Source organism: Panthera onca, chromosome A2 (genome assembly GCF_046562875.1).
Source record: "Panthera onca isolate mPanOnc1 chromosome A2, mPanOnc1 haplotype 2, whole genome shotgun sequence".
In the NCBI taxonomy this organism is placed as follows: domain Eukaryota; kingdom Metazoa; phylum Chordata; class Mammalia; order Carnivora; family Felidae; genus Panthera; species Panthera onca.
In genome coordinates, this window is record NC_138340.1 from 21,555,972 (window position 1) to 21,579,992 (window position 24,021).

Here is a 24,021-nt window from a genome sequence, read left to right on the forward strand (position 1 = left end):
ACTTTTGGTATGAACGGTGTCCCAGGCTCAGCTGGCACCTTTCCTGCCCCGGTACAAGAACCAGCTCCTTCTCCAAGGAGCTCGAATTTGTCTGGGTGAAAATGGTATTCAGAGATCATACTTAGGGTGCTGAGTGCTCGTTTTTAAAAAAATATTCTTTATACTAAGTTTGTGTTTCTAGTTTTTTTCAGTATCTAGAACGAATAAAGATCCTTTTTAAAAGACATAAATCAGATTAGGAGTTCATATGGATACTGCCAATACAAATTCATGAAGACATTGTTTCTACTTCATATACCTAAGCTCTCCTTTCTATCCTGCTGAAAACCCTAGTTCTTAATTATACATTTCATAATGACTTTATTCCACAATACCCAAATATTATTTCAAAATAGTATCAACTTTGCGACCAACAATGATTACTAAAAACAGCTTACTTTTATTGTTGTTGTTATGCTATACCCCTATTAGGGATGTACCTTTACTTTAAATTAGTGTATTTGAAAGCCAACGAAATAGTTGTCTGAGAGGTCACTTCACAACCTCCATACACAGTTACATTTCTCTGCTGCTTTTGTTTTTGTGATTTTTTTTGTTTGTTTGTTTAGAAATTTCTTTAGAATGTTTTATAGTTCTATAAAATACTTACATAATTCAAAAATCAAATCTACAAAATAGACGCATTCAGAAAATCTAGCTTCTATCCCTTTCCCCACTTCATTCCATTCCCTTGTTTCCCCACAGGTAACTTTTTAAAATGATTTATCCTTTTATTTAAAAAAAAATGAACTTCACATATACATATTCATATGTTCTCCCCCTCCTTCATTTCTTACACATTTTCTCTTTCCATAAAATAAGACATCCTGGAGAATGCTCCTGCCTGTATGCAGATGGTCCCCATTTCTTTTTACCAGGCACTGCAGCTTTTTTCATTATAAAGTATCCTTTTGTCTCCTGTAATGCTTTCTAATCTGCATACTACCTTTGTAAAATACCAAGAATGACACTCCTACTTTCTTTTTTATTTGATTTATCTTTGTCCATCCTTGTATTTTAACCCTTTCAGAATCTTTCCATTTATGTATATCTCCTATAAACAGCACAAAAGTAGGCTTTGCCTTGTGGACCAACCTGAACTTTTTTTTTACTTTTAGAAGAGTAAGCCCATTGACATTTATGGATATTATCAATAGGTATGGCTTCAATTCTGTCATATTGTTAAATATCATATAGATTATTGGTGTGTGTGTGTATGTATATATAATAGTCTTTCACTATGTTATCTATTTTATTTGAACATATACTTTTTCTTTTTTTCTTTTTAAAATTTATATTTTGGCATTTAGAAAGGTTTGTATTTTTATTCTCCTCGTTCCCTTTATACTAATACCTTTGTATAACACTTTAGTTCTATTTTTGGACTATTTCCTATTCTTTTATAAACAGCAGTAACATTAGCCAAAACTTCTTTTTTCTCTTCTTCCTCACCATCTCATTTCAGGCAATAGCCTTTTATTCTCAATTAACATTTAAAAGGTAATTAGCTAAAAAAATAAAAGGCAATTAAATTACTCTGCAATAAAGCTGGTTTTTAAAAAAAGAAAAAAAGGCAGTGAGTGAGCTTTACCACTAGGCACATGCCCTCCCTACTCTGCTGTCCCACATTTTTATAGTGACACTGTATCTACATTGTCATAGTATGTAGCTATTATATATTACACTGTCTCCTTCATACCCTTCATTTAGTTCCAAGTTCTATAGCTACATATATATTTAATGTTTCATTAACAGTTCTTATGCTGATGTTTCTTCATTCATTGGGTTTTCTAAAGTTCAGTCTCCAGTGGATGTCTTAGGAAGGGCTCAAAGGAACCTGAATCTTCATATCTTCATAGCAATATGCATATGGCCTTTACACCTAAAGCTCAGTGTGACGAGATGTAAAACTCTTGTCTCATAGATTCTTTTACTGAATTTCTTAACTATGTTACCCTACTATTTTTTATCAAAAAGCTCAATTGTCAAGGGGCATCTGGGTGGCTCAGTTGGTTAAGCACCTGACTTCACCCAGGTCATGATCTCGCAGTTCATGGGTTCGAGCCCCACATCAGACTCTGTGCTGGCAGCTCAGAGCCTGGACCCTGCTTTGGATTCTGTGTCTCCCTTTCTCTGCCCCTCACCCACTCACGCTCTCTCTCTCTCTCTCTCTCTCAAAAATAAACATTAAAAAAAGTTGAAAAAAAAAAAAAAAGAAAAGCACTATTGTCAATTAGTCTGAAATAATCTTGTTTTCCTTCCTTTTTAAGAAATTTAGACTTTTTGCCTAGGATTATTTTTTACTTTGAAGTCCAAGTGTCATTAGAACACATCTTGATGTAGCTGTTCTCACTGGATTTTCCCCTGTACATAGTGAGCCCTTTCTAGATGTATTTCAAGTCCTATTTTATTTCAGTAAGGTTTTCTTGAATTATAGTTTATAGTATTTTATTGTTTCTCTGTTGCCGTTTTCTTTAGGGACTTTACCCCGTCTTTTTTCTTTTCTCATATCTTTTTTATTTTGCAATTTTTCTTCCTTTTCATCTGCTATTTCTCTTCAGATATTATCCATGGTAAATGTGCTCCTGTGTTCATTTTAATAAACTTAGTCTTCATTTCTAATATATTTTTTTATATTTCTAGTTCTTGCCTAACTTTTACTTTTTCTCTTTTCAAATCTTCCTTTTCTCCAATCATCTCATTTCTGAATTTTTACAAATTTTATTTATACTTTTTCTCACTGCTTCTATCATTGTTACTACTTCCTCTTAGCTTGTTTTGAAATGCTTTTATGTGACACAGTGTTCATCTCTTTTGTGGTTATGCTTCTCCAGAAGTATTTTATTCCATCCTTCTCTCTTATTATAATAACCTTGTATTCAACTAAAATCATGTAAATGAGATGAATTTTCCTAGACTCAAGATGAGATGGTAGGCTAGGTAGCTTCATGTCTCTAGAGCTTCCTTACATTGTTTTTTTTTTTTTCCCACAAAACACTTAAAAATATGGCAGATAGAAGCCCACAGAACCCCAAGAACCCTAACACCTAAATATTCATTTCAAAATTTTTTTTAATGTTTATTTATTTTTGAAAGAGAAACAGCATGAGTGGGGGAGGAGCAGAGAGACAGGGAGACAGAATCCGAAGCAGGCTCCAGGCTCTGAGCTGTCAGCACAGAGCCTGATGCGGGGCTCGAACTCACCAACTGCAAGATCATAACCTGAGCCAAAGTTGGATGCTTAAATGACTGAGCCACCCAGGCACCCCCTAAATATTCATTTCAAAATACCATTATTCACCAAAAGAAACCAGGACTTCTTGGAGAAATGACTGATTTCAGTGCTGAGACAGAGAAAAGCTTCTTGAATAAAATATAAATTACTCAAAGAATGATGGGAACATAACAAAGGACACATTAGTGGCAGCTTAAAGGGGTGCCCACTTGCCAAATCTAGGACAATGTGAGCATCAAGATAAATAATGACAGTAAAGGAACATAATCCATTGAGTAAAATAAGAATCATGAGTCTACACTGACATACATGTGTACGTAAATACACATACACATATATAAGTATATGCATGTAAGTGGAGGAAAAGGAAAGCTCTTTCTATTGCAGAAAGCCAATTATGAAATGTAGACAGAATTAGAAAATACTATTTGGTGATATTAGAGTAATAATTGTTTCAGATAAAAATGATCCATCAATGCTAAAAATAGCGGGTAACAGTTTGAAGAGCAGTGAGATATTTATATCACCTCAAAGTATCTTCCTACAAGATACTTATTAATTAAAAGCTGTACAAGTAATTTTATGGTGGAAAAACCTGACATACATCAAATTAGTCAAGTGATGAAAGTTACTGTATCACCAGCTATAGAACAAACCAACAACAGGTGTCTCATCCTAATAATGACTGATGCCCTAAAGGACACAGTGTCACTTCTGCAGTTTTCCTACCAAAAGTGCATAATCTGAGTCTAAGGAAACATCAGACAAACCCAAACTGCGGGACAGTCCAAAAGACTAACTGGCTTGTACTCTTCAAAAACATTAACACCAAGAAAGACAAAGAAAGGTTAAGAAAACTAAAAAGACGTGACAATCAAATACAATGTGTGATCCTGGACTGAATCCTGGACTAGGAAAAGAAACAAGGCATAATCAACATTATTGGGAAAATTGTCCCATAACTTTCAAAAATGTCAGTCACAAAAAACAAAGTCTGAGAAACATCCAGATTAAAGGAATCTTATGAGACATGACACCTGAATACAATACATGATCTGGGATTTCCTTTTACTATCAAAACATTACGTGTAAAAACTGAGTAAGATCTACAAATTATAGTATTAAATCAAAGTTAATTTCTTTATTTTGTTATTTTACTGTGCCAATGGATGTCCTTGTTTTTTCTTAAATTCTTTTTAATTTATTTATTATTATTTTTTTTTATTTTAGAAAGAGAGTGCATGCCAAGTGGGAGAGGGGCAGAGGAGGAGAGAAAGAAAATTTCAAACAGACTCCATGCCCAATGCAGGGCCGGAGGCAGGGCTCGATCCCACAATCCTGGGATTTCCTAAGCCGAAATTGAGAGTTGGACACTCAACCGACTGAGCCACCCAGACGCCCCGTCCTTATTTTTGTAAGAACGTTAAAGTAAGAGTAAAAGGGCATCATGTCTGTAACTGACTTTCAAATGGTTCATTAAAAAATCATGCATGTGTGTGTATGAGAGTGAGAGGGAAGGAGGGAGAAGGAAGGACACCGTAAGTTTGGTAAAATGTCAACATTTAGGGAAACCTGGCAAAAAGTCTCTAAGAATTTTCTATACTATTTTTGCAACTTTTCTGTAAATCTGAAATTATATCAAAATAAGTAAAGAAAAACATATAAGCTCTGGTATTTTCTTGAAGAGTGAAGCCTTTCCTCCCTTTCTCCACCTTTACATGACCCTCCTCCTCCTGCTTAATTTGGATTCTTCCCTTTCTCCACCTTTACATGACCCTCTGTCCTGCTTAATTTGGATTCTACTCCCAGTAAGACTCTTTCCTGGAGAGGAACTTCAGTTCCTCATTTTAAGTTAAGACTCATTTTAAGAGTTCATAGGTCCCAGATATAACCTAGGGCTGAGAAGAGAGAAGACAATAAACTCAGAAGATATCGAGCATCAATAGCATAGCAATCTGGCCCAACGTACTTAAAGACAAACAGACCTACAAGTCCCACCAAACTCAGAGAGCCTCACGGTCTTACAAGATGATAAGCAACTGATGCTCCCAATGAGTACCATAAAAACCCAAGGCTTTATGAAGCCCAGAAAATAATTTTTAAAAATAGGGAAATGTGCATTATTCCTTATAAATATTTTCATTCAAAATGCTAACCCGAAAAAGTTAGAGAAAGCTATGTGCGTGCAGAATGGAAACCTCAAGGGTGTAGCCACGGCCATACCATATCATGTCTTGATAACATGTATTTTATTACCTTCCGGGGCTTCCAGGGTCTTCTTGTTCTGCTTACACCACCCAATGGGGTAGAGGCCGGCCTTCCTGATGTCACACCAGAAGTCCGCCCTCCGGTCCTCGCCATAGCCATCGTAGCGGAGCAGCAGCAACTGCTCACAGGTGGTGATGATGGTGGCAACCCAGTAGGTTTCAGGGTCTGTTTTCACAGCCACCTCCAGCTTCATCCCAGGAGCAAAGCCATTTTGCAAGCGTGTGTCCACCTGAACAGGGAAATTTTATTAACCACCAAATAAGTATCTCAAATGAGTATTTCTTTTGCCATTCTTTTCTTTTAAGTTTTTTTATTTCGAGGGTGGGGAGGGGCAGAGAGAGGGAGATAGAGAAAGAATCCTAAGCAGGCTCCTCACTGACAGCATGGATCCAGATGCGGGGCTCGATCCCACAAACTGTGAGATCATGACCTGAGCCAAAATCAAGAGTTGGCCGCTTACCCAACTGAGCTAACCCAGGCGCCCCTCCGACAGCCTTTTTTAAGACTTACAATTCTGAAGCACTAAACGCAATAAAACCTTCTCAAGGGAAACCTGAGAAATTCCAATGCTACCTCACAGGAGTGATCCAAACAAAACAAGGAACAGCAATGCTGCTCTGTTCTAGCCGACTCCAAAGGAATTTTAATAGAACTCAATATTTTCACAAAAGCAGTCTACTATGATTACAGAAAATGTTTTCTATTAAGTACATAAATCACTAAATGTTCACTATTTTAATAGCCTTCAACACATTATGTTTTCAAGAGTGATTTCTAGATCATTCCAAAAAGATTTATGATGCTAGAAAAGGGGAAAGACAAAATAAGCTATAATGATAATAAATTAGTATAACATGTACCATATGTAGAGACCCATACCTCCCAGTTTCCCTCAAATAGTCTACGTTTATACCTGTCTTCCTTGAATGATAATTAACAGCGGCCCGTTTCTCTCTCAAAGTGTCCTGATTTCAATGATAAATTATATGATCACAAAGGCATGGGTGAGCAATTCTGGAACTACTTCATGTGTATACTAAGATTAAAGTATGTACATATATTGTGAGAAATGAGAGCCAGGTTTCTCACTGTGGGAGAAAGAAGTACAAACAAGGAAAGGGGAGAATAGAATGAAACTCGTGTTGGACTGGAATCAGCAGTATCAGAACGAGGTCACAATGACAGAAAATAGTACAGATGTGTATGTATGTGTGTGCAAATACATCTCCTACCTCTGTGAACTGACAGGGACTGGAAATAATGATACTCATTAGCAATAAGCAAATTCAGTGTACAAATCTTGATTTATAAATGCCATTCTCCAATGAAAAGAACAAGGGCTCCACAGAGAAATAAGTGACACCAATTTGGGGGTACAGAAAACATAGGAAGAGCCTGGAATATCTTGTGATACCAGAAAGTAAAGAAATTCTTCAAAAATGATGAGGGCATTTGTAAAGGACATGGGAGCCAACCAGAAGGATCCCCCAATGGTCACATTAGGAATCATTTGAGCAATAAAGTAAATAATCAGACTAATGGATTATAACCCATAGATTTAAATAATATCCGTGAGTCCACAGTGTAAAAAATAATTAACAGAGAAGAGGGGATAGATCCTTAGAATAGAAGACCAATTAATATAGAAAAAAATGATAGCAATAGAAAATCACCATTAGAAAAAACACAGAAATAAACACTGCAGGCAAGAATCATGCATCAGTGCAAAAATGACTATGATATTCACAGAATCTCAAAGGTTCTCCTATAAGATTCTTACCAATTATAAAGGGGAAAACAGTAACATCACAGTGAAGAACTACGGCAGACACCACCTTAACTAACTGATCAAAGTTAACATTACCAGTTCTAAAACATCAAAATCATACACCCTTGATGTCATACAACGAGAAAAGCACAGTATCGTTCTATGAAATTCTTCCCAAATCTGCATAAGCTCAAGCTAATCATGAATTATCCAAATTGAGGAATATTCCACAAGATAACTGATACATTATATGCTCTTCAAAATGTCTAGGCCATGAGAGACAAAGAAGGAACGAGGAACTCTTAAGCACCGGAGGAGACTATGAAGACCTGACAAATAAATGCAACCCAGCAATCACAAACACTGGGCAGTTGAGGGGAGTCCTGGAAAGACAGCCAGGGAGGGAAAGTCCTACGTCCTGTACAAACCCCCCTGCCCTTCCCATCAACTGCCCTGTTGTACTCCTCACTGTATTAGAATTATGCAGTATGAATGCTGTCCTGTGTGTGCTTTTCTCCAGCCCAACACTGCTTATAGATTTGCTCATGCTACATTTAACAGTCTATTTTTCACCCCTGTATAGTATTCCATTATACAAATATGCCACAATGTATCCATTCTAATGCTACAAACAGTAGGCCCTGTGAGAAGTTTGCAGCTTTGTAAGACTATAAACAGAATATCTTTGTGTCTCTGGGGCAAACATACATGGAATGCTATAACAGATATGGTCAAACCATTTCCAAAGTGGCTGCACCAGTTTACTTTCCCAGTAGTATAAAAAAAATCCTTTTGCTGCAACACTCTAGGCAACGTTTGTGTATTTTCAGTCCTTTTCATTTTAACCATTTTGGAAGGTGTGTTATGTATCTCATTGTGATTTTATTTTATTTTTTAATGTTTATTTATTCATTTTGAGAGAGAGAGTGAGAGAGCAGGGAGAGAGGAGAGAGAATCCTAAGCAGGCTCCTTGCTGTCAGCGCAGGGCCCGACCCATCTCACCAATTGTAAGACCAGGATCTGAGCCAAAATCCAGAGTGGGACCGATGGAGCTACCTGTGCACCCCTCTCACTGTGATTTTAATTTGGACTTTTTCGTTATTAATGAAGATGGAAACCTTTATATTTTTTAGCCATTTACTCTTCTTCTTTTGGGAAATGGCTAAGATTCTTGCCTATTTTTGGTCAAGTCTGCATTTTGGATATCAGTTCTTTGTCAGTTACTTGTGTTGCAAACATTACCTCAATTTCTTTATGGTTCTGATTGATGAACAGAAGTTCTTAATTTTAATGTACTCTGATTTATCAATGTTTTTTCTTTAAAAAGTTAGTGCTTTTTCTGTATTTTTAAACAAAATTTCCCTATCCCTAGAAGTCATAAAGATGTATTTTCCATAAGCCTTTCATATTTAGAACTAATATCCACTTTGAATTATTCTCCATGTATGGTATTAGGTAGGAATCAGGTTTTATTTGTTTGAAGATGCATACACAATTGACCTTTCCTCACCACTGGAAACTGCCACCTTTGTTTTAAGTCAAGTGTCCCCACAAAAGTGGATCTACTTCTGATTTTTTGTTTTTCCTTTGAGTTGTACTGCAGTGCTATAATTCAGTTCACTACCTAGTACAGCAAGTCTTCTTGTTTTGTCTTATTCCTTAGCTGCATCTGGTTATCCTGGCTCCTTCGCATTTCCACATGAACTTTAGAATCAGACCGTCAATTCCTATCTGAATTTTCTTTTGGTATTTGACATGGGTTGCAATAAATCTACAGATCTACTATAGATTTATTTATTATTGGGAGAACTGTCATCTTTACAACAATGAGTCTTCCATTACATAAACAAGGCATATTCCTTTATTTTAACTTACATCAATAATGGTTTGAAGTTACTCTGCAAATTTGTTACATTTATTAGTCATTTGATGTATTTATGGTATTGTAAATTACATCTTTCAGTCCCACTTTTCTTTGTTGCTAGTATACAGAAATGTAATAATTTTTCATGCTACCCTGTATCTAATAATCTTATTAAAGTTACTCATTAATCCTATATCTGTAAATTATTTTATTCATCTGTATATAATGACATTTTTCCTTTCTTCCTAATCCTTATACATTTTAGTTGTTTTGCTTACCTTACTGTATTAGCCAGAACCTCCAATACACTAGCAAACAGAAGTCATGTTAGCCAACATTTTTATCTTGTTGCATATGTAAAAGAAAGTATGCATCATATTACCATTAACAAAGTTTGCTGTAGATTTTTTATAGATATCCTTTAGCAAATTAAAGATTTCTTTAATTTTCTCATCTACAGTTTGCTAAGAGTTTTTGTCATGACTGGGTATGGAATTTTACCAATTATTTTTCTCTTTATATTGAGGTGATAATGTATTTTTTTCTCCTTTATTCTGCTACTATGGTGAATTATGCTCTTCAAAGGTATCTTCCTCACTTTCTCGCCTTTCTCCTGAGATTCCAATTGCACATGCATTAGACTTTTTTTTATACTGTCCGTAGCTCTTGGATGTTCTGGTCTGGTTTTTTCCCCACTCTTTTCCTCTTTGCATTTCAGTTTGGGAAATTTATATTGACTTATCTTCAAGTATACTCTTTCCTCATCTGTTTGAGGATGACCAATGAGCTTGTCAAAGGCATTTAACATCTCTTATTACCATGTTTTTCATTTCTATAATTTCCACTTCACTGTGTCTAATAGTGTCGATTGCTAAGTGTTTTTTGTTGTTGTTGTTGTTTTTTTACAGTTTATTTACTTATTTTCAGAGAGAGAGAGAGAGAGTGCATGACTAGCAGAGGGGTAGAGAGAGAGGGAGAGAGAGAATCCCAAGCAGGCTCTGTGCTCTCAGTACGAGTATGATGCAGGGCTCGGTCCCATGAACCATGAGATCCTGACCTGAGCTGAAATCAAGAGTCAGATGCTTAACTGAGACACCCAGGCGCCCCTGATTTCCTTTTCTGTTCACACATGTTGTCCACCTATTCTGCCACAGCCTTTAAGCTATTACTCTTAGTTATTTAAAATTCTCTGATAGTTCCAGTATCTGGGCCTTATGAGTCTGGTTCTGTGGAATGCTTTGTCTGTTGACAGTTTGCTGTTTTTCTCTTGGTTCTTCTTGTGTCCCATAATTTTTCACTGAAAGCCAGACATCCTGTACAGAATAACTGAGGTTGAGCAGACAGTATTTATGCCTGGACATGGGGATGTTTCTTTTTAGGCCTTAAATTTGAGGGAGAAGGTTAAATCAATGCAGTGAGGAGTGCAATTGGGTTTGGGTTTTGTTGTTTGGTTTTCACAGTACACCAGAGGCTCCAAACTACATTAGCATTTTCTACTGAGGGTATAGGCTCATTTGCCAGAGGGCTTTCTCCCTTCAATATTTGCTGCTCCACCCTGAGATTTAGGCCCTCTCTTTGTGACTACATCTCAAAGACCATCTATCTCCACACTCTTGCCCTCTTCTACAAACAGACCTCTGTTGCCCAACATTTTCTAACTTGGTCATTGAAGACAAGCAGGAAGGGACACTCTCTGAGATTCAGCCTCAGTCTCAGGTTCTGTGTCCTGGGTGTTGGGAGTGCAAACTTCTCAGTGATCTTACTCCTCTCCCAACTGTAGGGGACCTTTAATGCTCTAGCATGTATTCCTACCCCTCTCCAGGACAGAGGGCTTTTATTTCTTCTGTTCTTTCCCCAGGCTGCAAAGAATCTTCACCTGCACCCGGTCGGGGGGGGGGGGGGGGGGGGGGGGGGGCGGAGAGGCAGTTAAAAGGTTTGCATTCCTTCCCCTAGAAGCTTAAAGCTTTTGTTCCAGAAGATTCAGGTAAAGCTTAGTGTCTTTCCCATAGTTTGTGCTGTTTCCTTGACCAGATATGAGGAAAACTGTTTTACTATCTTAGAATTGTCATCCTTGCAAATGTGGTTTACTTCTAATTTCTTCTTCAGCCCCACCTTCCCCCCCCCCCCTTCCAAATTGGGTACTATAAAACTTGCCAGTGGCTCACAAGTCCTGGAGATCTGAGTTCCAGCAGCTTTGGCTGTGATCAGCTAGCCACAGGCACTTCTTCTCGGCCTCTTCCTATACCTGTGCTTGGTTTTTACCACATGTGGCAGTCTTTCACCATATACTGATTCAAGCTTACAAATATTGTCTACATTTGATGATCAGAGAGTATACATCTATTTTTCATTCTCCTTGTTGCTTTGACATTCAAAGAGGAGAGGTGGAACCTGTTTCTTTAAAATGATATTTTTTGGGGTGCTTGGGTGGCTCCGTTGGTTAAGTGTCTAACTTTGGCTCAGGTCATAATATTCGAGCCCCGCGTCGGGCTCTGTGCTGACAGCTCGGAGCCTGGAGCCTGCTCCGGATTCTGTGTCTCCCTCTCACTCTGCCTCTCCCCTGCTCACACTCTGTCTCTCTCTCTCAAAAATAAACATGAATGAATAATGAATGAATGAATGAATGAATGAATGACTTTTTTAGGGGCACCTGGGTTCCTCAGTCCATTATAGCATGTGACTTTGGCTCAGGTCATGATCTCGCGGTCGAGCCCTGCATCAGGTTCTGCACTGATGGTACAGAGCCTGCTTGGGATTCTCTGTCTCTCCCTCTGTCTCTCTGCCCCTTCCCCATTTGCTCTCTTTCTCTCAAACTAAATGAATAAACTTTTTTTTAAATGTTAAAATGACATTTTTTTAGATCCAGAATTTTGCTCAGGAAATTTATCCCCCATTTTCATTTTAGTATAAATATGTACAAATACCTATCAGATTAGTAATAACATTAAAAACAAGAACTCAAAGGCATTACATGATCATGAATAAACTTCCCTTGTTAAAAAATATACTGAAAACAGGGCGCCTGGGTGGCGCAGTCGGTTAAGCGTCCGACTTCAGCCAGGTCACGATCTCGCGGTCCGTGAGTTCGAGCCCCGCGTCAGGCTCTGGGCTGATGGCTCGGAGCCTGGAACCTGTTTCCGATTCTGTGTCTCCCTCTCTCTCTGCCCCTCCCCCGTTCATGCTCTGTCTCTCTCTGTCCCAAAAATAAATAAAAAAGGTTGAAAAAAAAAAAATTAAAAAAAAAAAAAAAATATACTGAAAACAATTATAAAATATTAGTCAATGTAATATAAAATGAAATCCTTACTTAAAATATGTAGTTCTCACTACTTCAATTTAAGAAAGGCATAAGTGAACTAAAAAATAGGGCAACTATTATGACTGAGTTTTTACACAAACTGAAAATAGCAAGACTCTCTGGCATATACAACACCTACAATACAGTTTAACCTCACAAAATCAGACAATTCTGAGTGAGCATTTGTGTCTTCCTAAATCCTAGAACAAAGGAACTATGCCCTGCTGAACACTGCTATGGACTAAACTGTGTGTCCCCCAAAATCCACATGTTCAAATCCTAACTCCCTATGTGACTGTATTTTAAGACAGTACCCTGTTGAGGATTTTTGCAACCATGTTCATCAGGGAAATTGGTCTTAGTTCTCCTTTTTAGTGGGGTCTCTGTCTGGTTTTGGAATCAAGGTAATGTTGGCTTCATAGAAAGAGTTTGGAAGTTTTCCTTCCATTTCTATTTTTTGGAACAGCTTCAAGAGAATAGGTGTTAACTCCTCCTTAAATGTTTGGTAGAATTCCCCTGGAAAGCCATCTGGCCCTGGACTCTTGTTTTGTGGCAGATTTTTGATTACTAATTCGATTTCCTTACTGGTTATGGTCGATTTCCTTACTGTTCAAATTTTCTATTTCTTCCTGTTTCAGTTTTGGTAGTGTATATGTTTCTAGGAATTTTTTCATTTCTTCCAGATTGCCCATTTTATTGGCATATTATTGCTCATAATATTCTCTTATTATTGTTTTTATTTCTGCTGTGTTGGTTGTGATCTCTCCTCTTTCATTCTTGATTTTATTTACTTGGGTCCTTTCCTTTTTCTTTTTGATCAAACTGGCTAGTGGTTCATCAATTTTTTTTTTTTTTAATTTTTTTTTTTCAACGTTTTTTATTTTTGGGACAGAGAGAGACAGAGCATGAACGGGGGAGGGGCAGAGAGAGAGGGAGACACAGAATCGGAAACAGGCTCCAGGCTCCGAGCCATCAGCCCAGAGCCCGACGCGGGGCTCGAACTCACGGACCACGAGATCGTGACCTGGCTGAAGTCGGACGCTTAACCGACTGCGCCATCCAGGCGCCCCATCATCAATTTTGTTAATTCTTTCAAAGAACCAGCTTTTGGTTTCATTAATCTGTTCTACTGTTTTTTTTTATTTTGATAGCATTAATTTCTGCTCTAATCTTTATTATTTCCTGCCTTCTGCTGGTTTTGGGTTTTATTTGCTGTTCTTTTTCCAGCTCCTTAAGGTGTAAGGTTAGGTTGTGTATCTGAGATCTTTCTTCCTTCTTTAGGAAGGCCTGGATTGCTATGTACTTTCCTCTTATGACTGCCTTTGCTGCATCCCAGAGGTTTTGGGTTGTGGTGTTATCATTTTCACTGATCTTGAAAAAGAAAACCAGAGCAGGAGGCATCACAATCCCGGACTTCAAGCTATACTACAAAGCTGTAATCATCAAGACAGTATGGTACTGGCACAAGAACAGACACTCAGATCAATGGAACAGAATAGAGCACCCAGAAATGGAACCCACAAAGGTATGGCCAACTAATCTTTGACAAAGCAGGAAAGAATATCCAACGGAATAAAGACAATCTCTTCAGCAAGTGGTGCTGGGAAAACTGGACAGGAACATGAAGAAAAATGAACCTGGACCACTTTCTTACACCATACACAAAAATAAACTCAAAATGGATGAAAGACCTCAATGTAAGACAGGAAGCCATCAAAATCCTCGAGGAGAAAGCAGGCAAAAACCTCTTTGATCTTGGCTGCAGCAACTTCTTACTCAACACGTCTCCAGAGGCAAGGGAAGCAAAAGCAAAAATGACCTATTGGGACCTCATCAAAATAAAAAGCTTCTGCACAGCAAAGGAAGCAATCAGCAAAACTAAAAGGCAACCAACGGAATGGGAGAAGACATTTGCAAATGACATATCAGATAAAGGGTTAGTATCCAAAATCTATAAAGAACTTATCAAACTCAACACCCCCCAAAAAAAAAAAAAAATCCGGTGAAGAAATGGGCAAAAGACATGAATAGACACTTCTCCAAAGAAGACATCCAGATGGCCAAACGGACACATGAAAAAATGCTCCACATCACTCATCATCAGGGCAATACAAATCAAAACCTTACACCTGTCAGAATGGCTAACATTAACAACTCAGGCAACAACAGATGTTGGCGAGGATGCGGAGAAAGAGGATCTCTTTTGCATTGTTGGTGGCAATGCAAGCTGGTGCAGCCACTCTGGAAAACAGTATGGAGGTTCCTCAAAAAACTAAAAATAGAACTACCCTACGACCTAGCAATTGCACTACTAGGCATTTATCCAAGGGATACAGGTGTTGTTTCGAAGGGACACATGCACCCCCATGTTTATAGCAGCACTATCAACAATAGCCAAAGTATGGAAAGAGCCCAATGTTCACCGATGGATGAATGGATAAAGAAGAGGTGGCACACACACACACAATGGAGTATTACTCGGCAATCAAAAAGAATGAAATCTTGCCATTTGCAACTATGTGAATGGAACTGGATGGTATTATGCTGAGTGAAATTAGTCAGAGAGAGACAAAAATCATATGACTTCACTCATATGAGGACTTTAAGAGACAAAACAGATGAACATAAGCAAAGGGAAACAAAACTAATATAAAAACATGGAGGGGTACCAAACATAAGAGACTCATAAATATGGAGAACAAACTGAGGGTTGCTGGAGGGGTTGTGGGAGGGGGAATGGGCTAAATAGGGAAGGGGCACTAAGGAATCTACTCCTGAAATCATTGTTGCACTATATGCTAACTAATTTGGATGTGAATTAAAAAAATAAATAAAACAAGAAAAAAAAAAAAAAGACAGCACCCTTATGGAGGTAGTCTTTTCCTGCTTTTTCCTCTAGGGTTTTGATGGTTTCCTGTCTTACATTCAGGTCCTTTATCCATTTTGAGTTTATTTTTGTGAATGGTGTGAGAAAGTGGTCTAGTTTCAACCTTCTGCATGTTGCTCTCCAGTTCTCCCAGCACCATTTGTTAAAGAGACTGTCTTTTTTCCATTGGATATTCTTTCTTGCTTTGTCAAAGATTAGTTGGCCATACTTTTGTGGGTCTAGTTATGGGGTTTCTATTCTATTCCATTGGTCTATGTGTCTGTTTTTGTGCCAATACCATGCTGTCTTGATGATTAAAGCTTTGTAGTAGAGGCTAAAGTCTGGGATTGTGATGCCTCCTGCTTCGGTCTTCTTCAAAAGTACTTTGGCTATTCGGGGCCTTTTGTGGTTCCATATGAATTTTAGGTTTGCTTGTTCTAGTTTCGAGAAGAATGCTGGTGCAATTTTGATTGGGATTGCACTGAATGTGTAGATAGCTTTGGGTAGTATTGACATTTTGACAATATTTATTCTTCCAATCCATGAGCACCCTTATGGAGGTAGTAAAGGGTAAATGAGGTCCTAAGAGTGGAGCCCCGATTCAAGGAGAGTCTGCTCTCTCACTCTCTGCCATGTGAGGACACAGTGACCAGGCTGTCAGCAAACCAGGAAGAGAGCCCTCACCAGAGCCTAACCCTGCTGGCAGCCTGATCTCAGACTTCTAGTCTCCAGAACTGTGAGACAATAAACTTCTGTTGTTCAAGCCACCCAGTCTATGGCAGCCTGAACAGACTAAGACAAACGTGAAATCAACAGATCAATAATTCTGTGTTTTAAGAGGGAATGTAAGTGAAAAGGCTCAAAAACTAGGTCTGAATATAAATTATTAATAAAACTTGGACTGTTTTCTTCCACTCTAAAGGCATCATATGGGGCAAGTATGTGGTCAATGGATTAAGCATTAAATTGAGCTATTAAGACATAAAACTATACTGCCCCAGCCACGAATATAACCCACTGATGATATTACTTACGTTTCTGCTCAACGTGAGAGAAAGCAATGACATTACTGAACTTATTTTCAATGTGCAAACCAACAGTCATAACACACAGTGTAAGAAAATAAACCATTTTCTTCAATTTATGAGGGGTTTTATTGACAAAAAAAAAAAAAAAAGGAATATTCATGACGAGTGAAAAAGACAAGTGTTGCGTTGAGTGATAGAAAATAAACAAAACCAAAAAAAGACTTTAAAGTATGTCCAGGGGCACCTGGCTGGTTTGGTCAGTAGAGCACTCTGATCAGTGTGACTCTTGATCTCAGAGTTGTCAGTTCGAGCCCCAAGTTGGATGTAGAGGTTACTTTAAAATAATAAAATAAAGTATGTCCAGTTTTTTAAATGAGGGTGGCAAGAGGAGGAAAAAAGGAAAAAGCACCCAAATCCTTTCAAGTGTCCCAACTTAAAACAACTCTAAACCCTCTAATGATGGTACCGTGAGTCAAAGGAACAAGGTGCAGTCAGTAAAACAAATACAGGTAGTGCTTACATGTTTAAAAGATCCGTAGGGTACTGCAGCGGACCCTGTCTCTTCTAGGTAATCTTCCCAGCTTAACTCCACTTCTTCCACACCAGATCCAGCATCTGGAATTAAAATCAGAACAAAAGAAAACTCAAAACTGTGAAAACATAAACTTAGTAACCCTAACTTACACAATTTACTTCACATCAAATTAACTGATTTGATTTTACACACAAAATAATCAGACGTTCAGGTTTTTAAAAAATTTTTTTAATGTTTGTTTTTGAGAGACAGACACACAGAGTGTGAGCAGGGGAGGGGCAGAGAGAGAGGGAGACACAGAATCCGAAGCAGGCTCCAGGCTCTGACATGTCAGCACAGAGCCTGACGCGGGGCTCAAACTCATGAACCACGAGACCGTGACCTGAGCTGGAGTCTGACGCTCAACCGACCGAGCCACCCAAGCACCCCTCACATGTTCATTGTAAATGGCAGGTTCCCTTTGTGTACTGATGATCAATGAATCTCAACGACATGGAAGGGTGACATGCTGTCTCCTGCTGGGCTCCATCAGGGAGGGATTCACCCAGATGGGCCATATAAAAGCTGGTGAGAGTATAACTATTATAATCACTTTGGACTATAATTTGGTATCTAATGCCAACTACCTGAGATACTTAATAGGCATTTCTTTTTTTTTTTTAATTCTTTAAATGTTTGTTTATATTTGAGAGAGAGAGAGAGAGAGAGAGAGAGAGAGAGAGAGAGAATGCACGAGCAGGGGAGGGGCAGAGAGAGGCCAGGACAGAATCTGAAGCAGGCTCCGGGCTCCAAGCTGTCAGCACACAGTCTGACGTGGGGCTTGGCCTCAGGAGCTGTGAGATCGTGACCTGAGCCGAAGTCGGACGCTCAGCTGACTGAGCCACCCGGGTGCCTTAATAGGCATTTCAAACTTAAATTTTCAACCTGAATCCTTCTTAGTACTCTCCAATTGCGTAAAAGATACCACCACCAGTCCGTATTTTGGCTCAATCCAAAAATGTGGGGTTATCCTTTTTTTCCGACTTCTCTTTCACATCTATAGATACATCAAAATCATCAGAAAACTCTGTAGGTACCACCTTTAAAATACACTCCAAATCAAATCACTTCCCACCATTTCTACTGCTCTCTCTCTAGCCCAAGACCTAATCACTATATCCTTTCACCTTTTAATCAAAATTACAACGAAATCTAAACTCTTTGGAAGACTGTGAAGGCCCAATCTGGTGTGAGCCCTGGCTACCTTCCCTGCCACTTCATCCCCAACCAGCCCCTTGTGTGCTCACTGCACTCAAGTGACCCTGGGATTCTTACTATTCTTCTCTAAACATGCTCTTTCCTCATTGATTTCCTCAGCTCAAAGACTCCTTCCCCAGTGTCATTCACCGCTTCATTACATTCAAGCCTCTCCTCAAACGTCCTGTTTCCAGAAAGGCCTCCCATCACTACTTCTCTAAAGCAGACACCCCAGACTGTGCTTCCGTTATCTTACAGGCATTCATTCAGAAGTACTTGCCAGTATGCCATATACCTTTGTATCCTCCCCGTTAGAAAACAAACTCTACCAAGACAAGACTTCATTTTGGTCACTCCTGTATCTCTGTCACAGCAGACTCAATAAATTTTTGTTGAGTGAGCAAAGATTCAAATATTCCAAAATCCAGTAATTCCAATTTACATAATAAACTCTCTAAGAGCAGGATTTTGTTTCCTGACGTATCCTCACTGCCCAAAACGATGAGGGGCACTAGCAGGTTCACAACAGACAGCTGCTGAATGAGTACACCCTAGGGGAGTCCATGGTAGGAGGCAAGTACAAGGATGCTCACCACAGCACTGTCTGTGACAGCAACAGACAGAAGAAGAGATAAATTATGGCAATTCTACAGTGGAGTAGTACTATATCGCAGCTGAAATGAATGAACCAGTATTGACACAGATAAATCTCAAAAAAAAAAAACCCACATCAAATAAAAATAGCAAGTACAGAATGAAAAGCACAAGATACAGTTTAGGCTTCAAAGCAAACTTTGCAGTATAAATGTTTATAAATGCATGCATATTAATAAGAGTACAGAAACAAAGGTGGGAAGGATATACATCAACTACCTTTGGGAGATGGAGAGGAGAAAACAGGAAGAGAAGTACAAAAGAGGCTTAAACTCTATTAGGCTTTATTTCTTAAAAAAAAATGGAAAGACATGAAAACATGTTCAACATCATTAGGGAAGTGCAAATCAAAATCACAATGAGATACCACTTCATACCCACTAGAATGATTATTATCCCAAAAAAGCAGAAAGTAAGTGTTGCCAAGGATGTGAGAAATTGGAATCTTTGTGCATTGCTGGTCTGCGGATGTAAAATGGTGCAGCCACTGTGGAAAACTATACGGTGGTTCCTCAAACAATTAAAAATACAATCACCCTGTGACCTAGCCATTCCACTTCTGGATATATACCCCAAAGAATTGAAAGCAAGGACTCAAACAGATAGTTGTACACAAATGTTCATAGCAATAATATTCACAATAGTCAAAAGGTGGAAGCAACTCAAGTGTCCATAAACGGATGAACAGATAAACAAAATGAGGTGTATACATACATACACTGGAGTATTATTCAGCCTTAAAAAGGAAGGACATCCTGGCACATATGACAACATGAATGAACCGGAGGACGCGACGCTGAATGAAGTAAGCCACTTGCAAAAGGACAGATACTGTATGATTCCACTTACATGCCAATAGCTAGAGTACTCAAATCCACAGAGACACAAACAAGAATGTAATTCCCAAGGACTGGGGGGAAAGGGAAATGGGAAGTTATCATCATGTAATAGGTACAGAGTTGCAGTCTGAGAAGATGAAAAAGTGCTGGATTGGGCGCCTGGGTGAGTTAGTTAAGTGTCCAACTCTGGATTTCGGCTCAGGTCATGATCTCACGGTTTGTGGGTTTGAGCCCCACACTGGGCTCTACGCTGACAGCGCAGAGCCTGCTTGGGATTCTCTCTCCCACTCTCAGCTGCTCCCCTGCTCACATGTACACACACTCTCTCTTTCTCTCCAAATAAATAAATAAACTTAAAAAAAAGTGCTGGAGATCACTGCGGTGATGCACAACAGTCTGAATGGACTTCATGCCACTGAACTCTTTACCTAAAAATGGCTCACAAGTAAACTTTGTGTTAAGGACATTTTATAACAATTTAACAAATGGAAACAAATACTGGACAACGTTAACATTAATTCTTCACAGTAGGTACCACAGGTGTTTGTTATATTGTTTTCCACTCATTTTTATCAATGTGTGTTTGTTATATTGTTTTCCATGTTTGAAAATTTTCACCAGAAATTTAACAAGCCAACAAAGACTACATGGGCAGCATCCTGGAAAGTATGGGTCAATAGAAACTCAATTTCCATTATTAAAACATAACAAGGCTGACGATTCATGGTCCTCAGCCAGGAACCTACTCCCTCAAACAGCGTGCTAATTTACAAATAAAAAATAAACAACAAGGGGCGCCTGGGTGGCGCAGTCGGTTGAGCGTCCGACTTCAGCCAGGTCACGATCTCGCGGTCCGTGAGTTCGAGCCCGCATCAGGCTCTGGGCTGATGGCTCGGAGCCTGGAGCCTGTTTCCGATTCTGTGTCTCCCTCTCTCTCTGCCCCTCCCCCGTTCATGCTCTGTCTCTCTCTGTCCCCAAAATAAATAAAAAAAAAAAAACGTTGAAAAAAAAATTAAAAAAAAAAAAAGATAAACAACAAAAGGGGCAACTGGATGCCTCAGATGGCTGGGTGTCTGATTCCTGATTTCAGGTCAGGTTGTGATCTCATAGTTTGTGGGTTTGAGTCTAGTGCTGGGCTCTGCACTGAGCGCTCAGGGCCCACTTACGATTCTCTCTCTCCCTTGCCCAGCTCACGTTCTCTCTCCCAAGATAAATAAATAAACATTAAAAAAATAATGAAAAAATACTAAAAATAATGAATTAAAGAACTAAAACCTCTAATAATTAAAAACTACTAACAAGCCAAGAAGAAACAAACTAATAATCTGATCAAAAAATGAGCAAAATAGGGGAGTCTGGGTGGCTCAGTTGGCTAAGCAACCGACTCTTGATATCAGCTCAGGTCACGATCTCGCAGTTGTGGGATTGAGCACCCATCGGGATTGGTTGGGATTATCTCTCTCTGCCCCTCCCCTGCTTGTGTGCATGCACACACTCTCTCTCAAAATAAATAATTATTTTATTTATCTCAAAATAAATAATTTTTCTTTAAAAAAAAGAAAAATGAGCAAAATACATGAAAAGAAATGCAAATAGTCCTTAAACATATGGAAAGATGTGTAAATTTACTCATTTTAAAAGATAAGCAAATTAAAACTACACTGAGGTATCAGATTGGAAAAAAATTCCAAAGTTTGACAACATACTCCTCTCTATAGTGAGGCTGTAGTTAAGCAGGTAAACCATAATGTCACAACCCTAGTGAAAGAGAACTTGGCAATATCTAGCAAAATACATATGTATTTGCCTTTTGAGCCAACAATTCCACTTCTAGGAATCTACCCCAAAGATAGATATGCTGGCAAAAATACAAAAAGACGTATGTGCAAAACTATTCATTGTAGCCCTATTTGTAATACCAAGACTGGGATCAACCCAAGTGTCCACCAGCAGGGAACTGGCTGAATTAAATATGGTAGATACATCTATACAGCTGGAAAAAGGAAGGAGAAAGATTACTACATACTGATGTGGGATAATCTCTAGTATAGAAGAGATATGAATATCAATATATATGTACGTATACACATTCTTGTTTATAATTTTTAAATGAGTAATAAAGTAATAAAAACCAGTTATGTATATGAAGAATAAAAAGGATGAATAGTATCAGAATGCCATTATATGTAACTATGTAGACATTTTTACAATTTAGAAACATATTTAAATCAAAAGAAAAAAATTCCAGGGGCACCTGGGTGGTTCAGTCAGTTAGGCTTTGGACTCTGGATTTTCACTCAGGTCATGATTTCATGGATCCTGGCATTGAGCTCCACTAGGTTCTGTGCTCACAGCACGAAGCCTCCTTGAGATTCTCTCTCACCCTCTCTGCAACCTTCCCCACTCGCACACATTCTCGTTCTCTCTCAAAATAAGCAAACAAAAAAAAAAAAAAGAAAAGAAAAAAAAAGAAAAAAATTCCAAATGAAAATGAACTGAAACAAATATGCTTAACTGTTAGTGGCAAAACCAACAGGATTACTTTACGCCATATTAAAATACAATATTTGACTGCAAACCCCGGGGGAATATATTTAACGGCAAAAACCATAAAGAAACTTTAAACCTCACACTGTTATCTTACGAATACTTGGAATATTGGTACTGTTGAAAAAATTATAGAAATATTATAGGGTAGGGATGCCTGGTGGCTCAGTCAGTTAAGCATCAGACTCTTGATTTCAGCTCAGGTCATGATCTCATGGTTCATGAGTTCAAGCCCCATGTTGGGTTCCCTAGAGCCTGCTTGTGATTCTCTCTCTCTCTCTCTCTCTCTCTCTCTCTCTCTCTCTCTCTCCCTCTCCCTCTCCCTCTCTCTCTCTCTCTCTCTCTCCCTCTCTCTCTGCCCCTCCCCCTGCACACACATGCTCTCTCTCAAAATAAATAAATATTTTTTAAAAAACAATATAAGGGGGGCCTGGATGGCTCAGTCAGTTAAGCATCCAACTTCAGCTCAGGTCATGATCTCGCCATTCAGGAGTTCAAGTCCCACATTAGGTTCTGTGCTGTCAGCTCGGAGCCTGGAGCCCACTTCAGATTCTGTGTCCCCCTCTCTCTCTAACCCTCCCCTGCTCGCGCTCTGTCTCTCTCTCTTTCAATAATAAATATTAAACATTAAAAAAAAACAATAAAAAATATGGTAGAGTAAAAATAAGTGATGATATGAACATCATTATGAAACAACACATTTCCAAAAGAAAAGAGACGCAAGCATAAAATCAAAGAAGTAGTTTTAAATTACTGAAATTTTAAATTAAAATTATAAATACAGGGGCGCCTGGGTGGCTCAGTCAGTCAAGCGTTGGACTCTTGATTTCAGCTTAGGTCATGATCTCGCAGTTCCAGAGTCAGAGCCCCACATCTGGCTCTGTGCTGATGGTACAGAGCCTACTTAGGATTCTTTCTCTCTCCCTCTGTCTCTACCACTCCTCCACTCATGTTGACTCTCAAAAAATACACATTAAAAAATAAATAAGTAAGTAAAATTATAAATATAAAATGAAGCCACCTTTTCTAAACATGTGTAGTTTCTACCTATGTCTATGGATAAGGCTTGTAAGAAATGACAACCTAGTATCAATGAGCTACCCCAGTACTCAGACTGTGATCTCCAAATATCGTATCCACTGCCCTAAAGAAAAAATCGTTCCCCAGAGAAATGGTAGGTTGTAAGTCTGGGGTAGAAAATGTGCAAGAAGTACCTGGGAATGTTACTACACCAGAAAGCAAGGACTAGAATTATCACAGATACATTGATATCACACCAAAAAACACAGGAAATAATCTGAAAGAACTCTCATTGCTCTAGAATGTGGCAGTTTGATCATCAAATGAATGACAGCAATAGAATCAAGCTCATCATTTATGTGTGTGTGTGCGCGCGCGCGTGCATGCGTGTGTGTGCGCTTTAAATGCATGAATTAACAATAACATTTAAAACAAGATAAATCAACTTCCTAAATGGCACAGTGAGTACCTCAGTGAACCTACTCTCCCAGAAAAATATCAAGATCACTGACTAAACAATGAAAAGCAACCATTTCAAAGTTATGAAATTAACTGAAGGCACACAACAAACTGAAAAGTACTATTCCAGACAAGCTACTGGACCTGGTTAGAACAGCAGGGTTGTGGCTTTTTAACCTGGGACTATTCCCATTCCTCATCCCTCCTTAGCTCAAAACAGAAACTTTGGAATTGAAAATACAATAACCGTAAGTAAACTCCATGGTAAGCTCCTTAGCAGAATAAGGAGGATACAGGAAAGAACGACTAAAATTAAAAACAGAGCAAAAGAAAACACTCAATCTAAACATCAGAAAGGAAACACT

General features: G+C 38.6%; 1 protein-coding gene across 16 annotated transcripts in view; it reads right to left on the reverse strand.

Annotated features, from left to right (window-relative positions):
• Window positions 1-24,021, reverse strand: part of SFMBT1 (Scm like with four mbt domains 1) — a 128,187-nt gene that overhangs the window by 33,935 nt on the left and 70,231 nt on the right. For all 16 annotated transcript variants that reach the window (XM_078442961.2, XM_078442964.2, XM_078442960.2 and 13 more), the window contains 2 exons: window positions 16,887-16,981; window positions 5,531-5,771 (listed from right to left, as the gene is read on the reverse strand). In XM_078442961.2, the coding sequence (XP_078299087.1) occupies window positions 5,531-5,771; window positions 16,887-16,981 (336 nt within the window). The remainder of the gene's footprint in view (window positions 1-5,530; window positions 5,772-16,886; window positions 16,982-24,021) is intronic.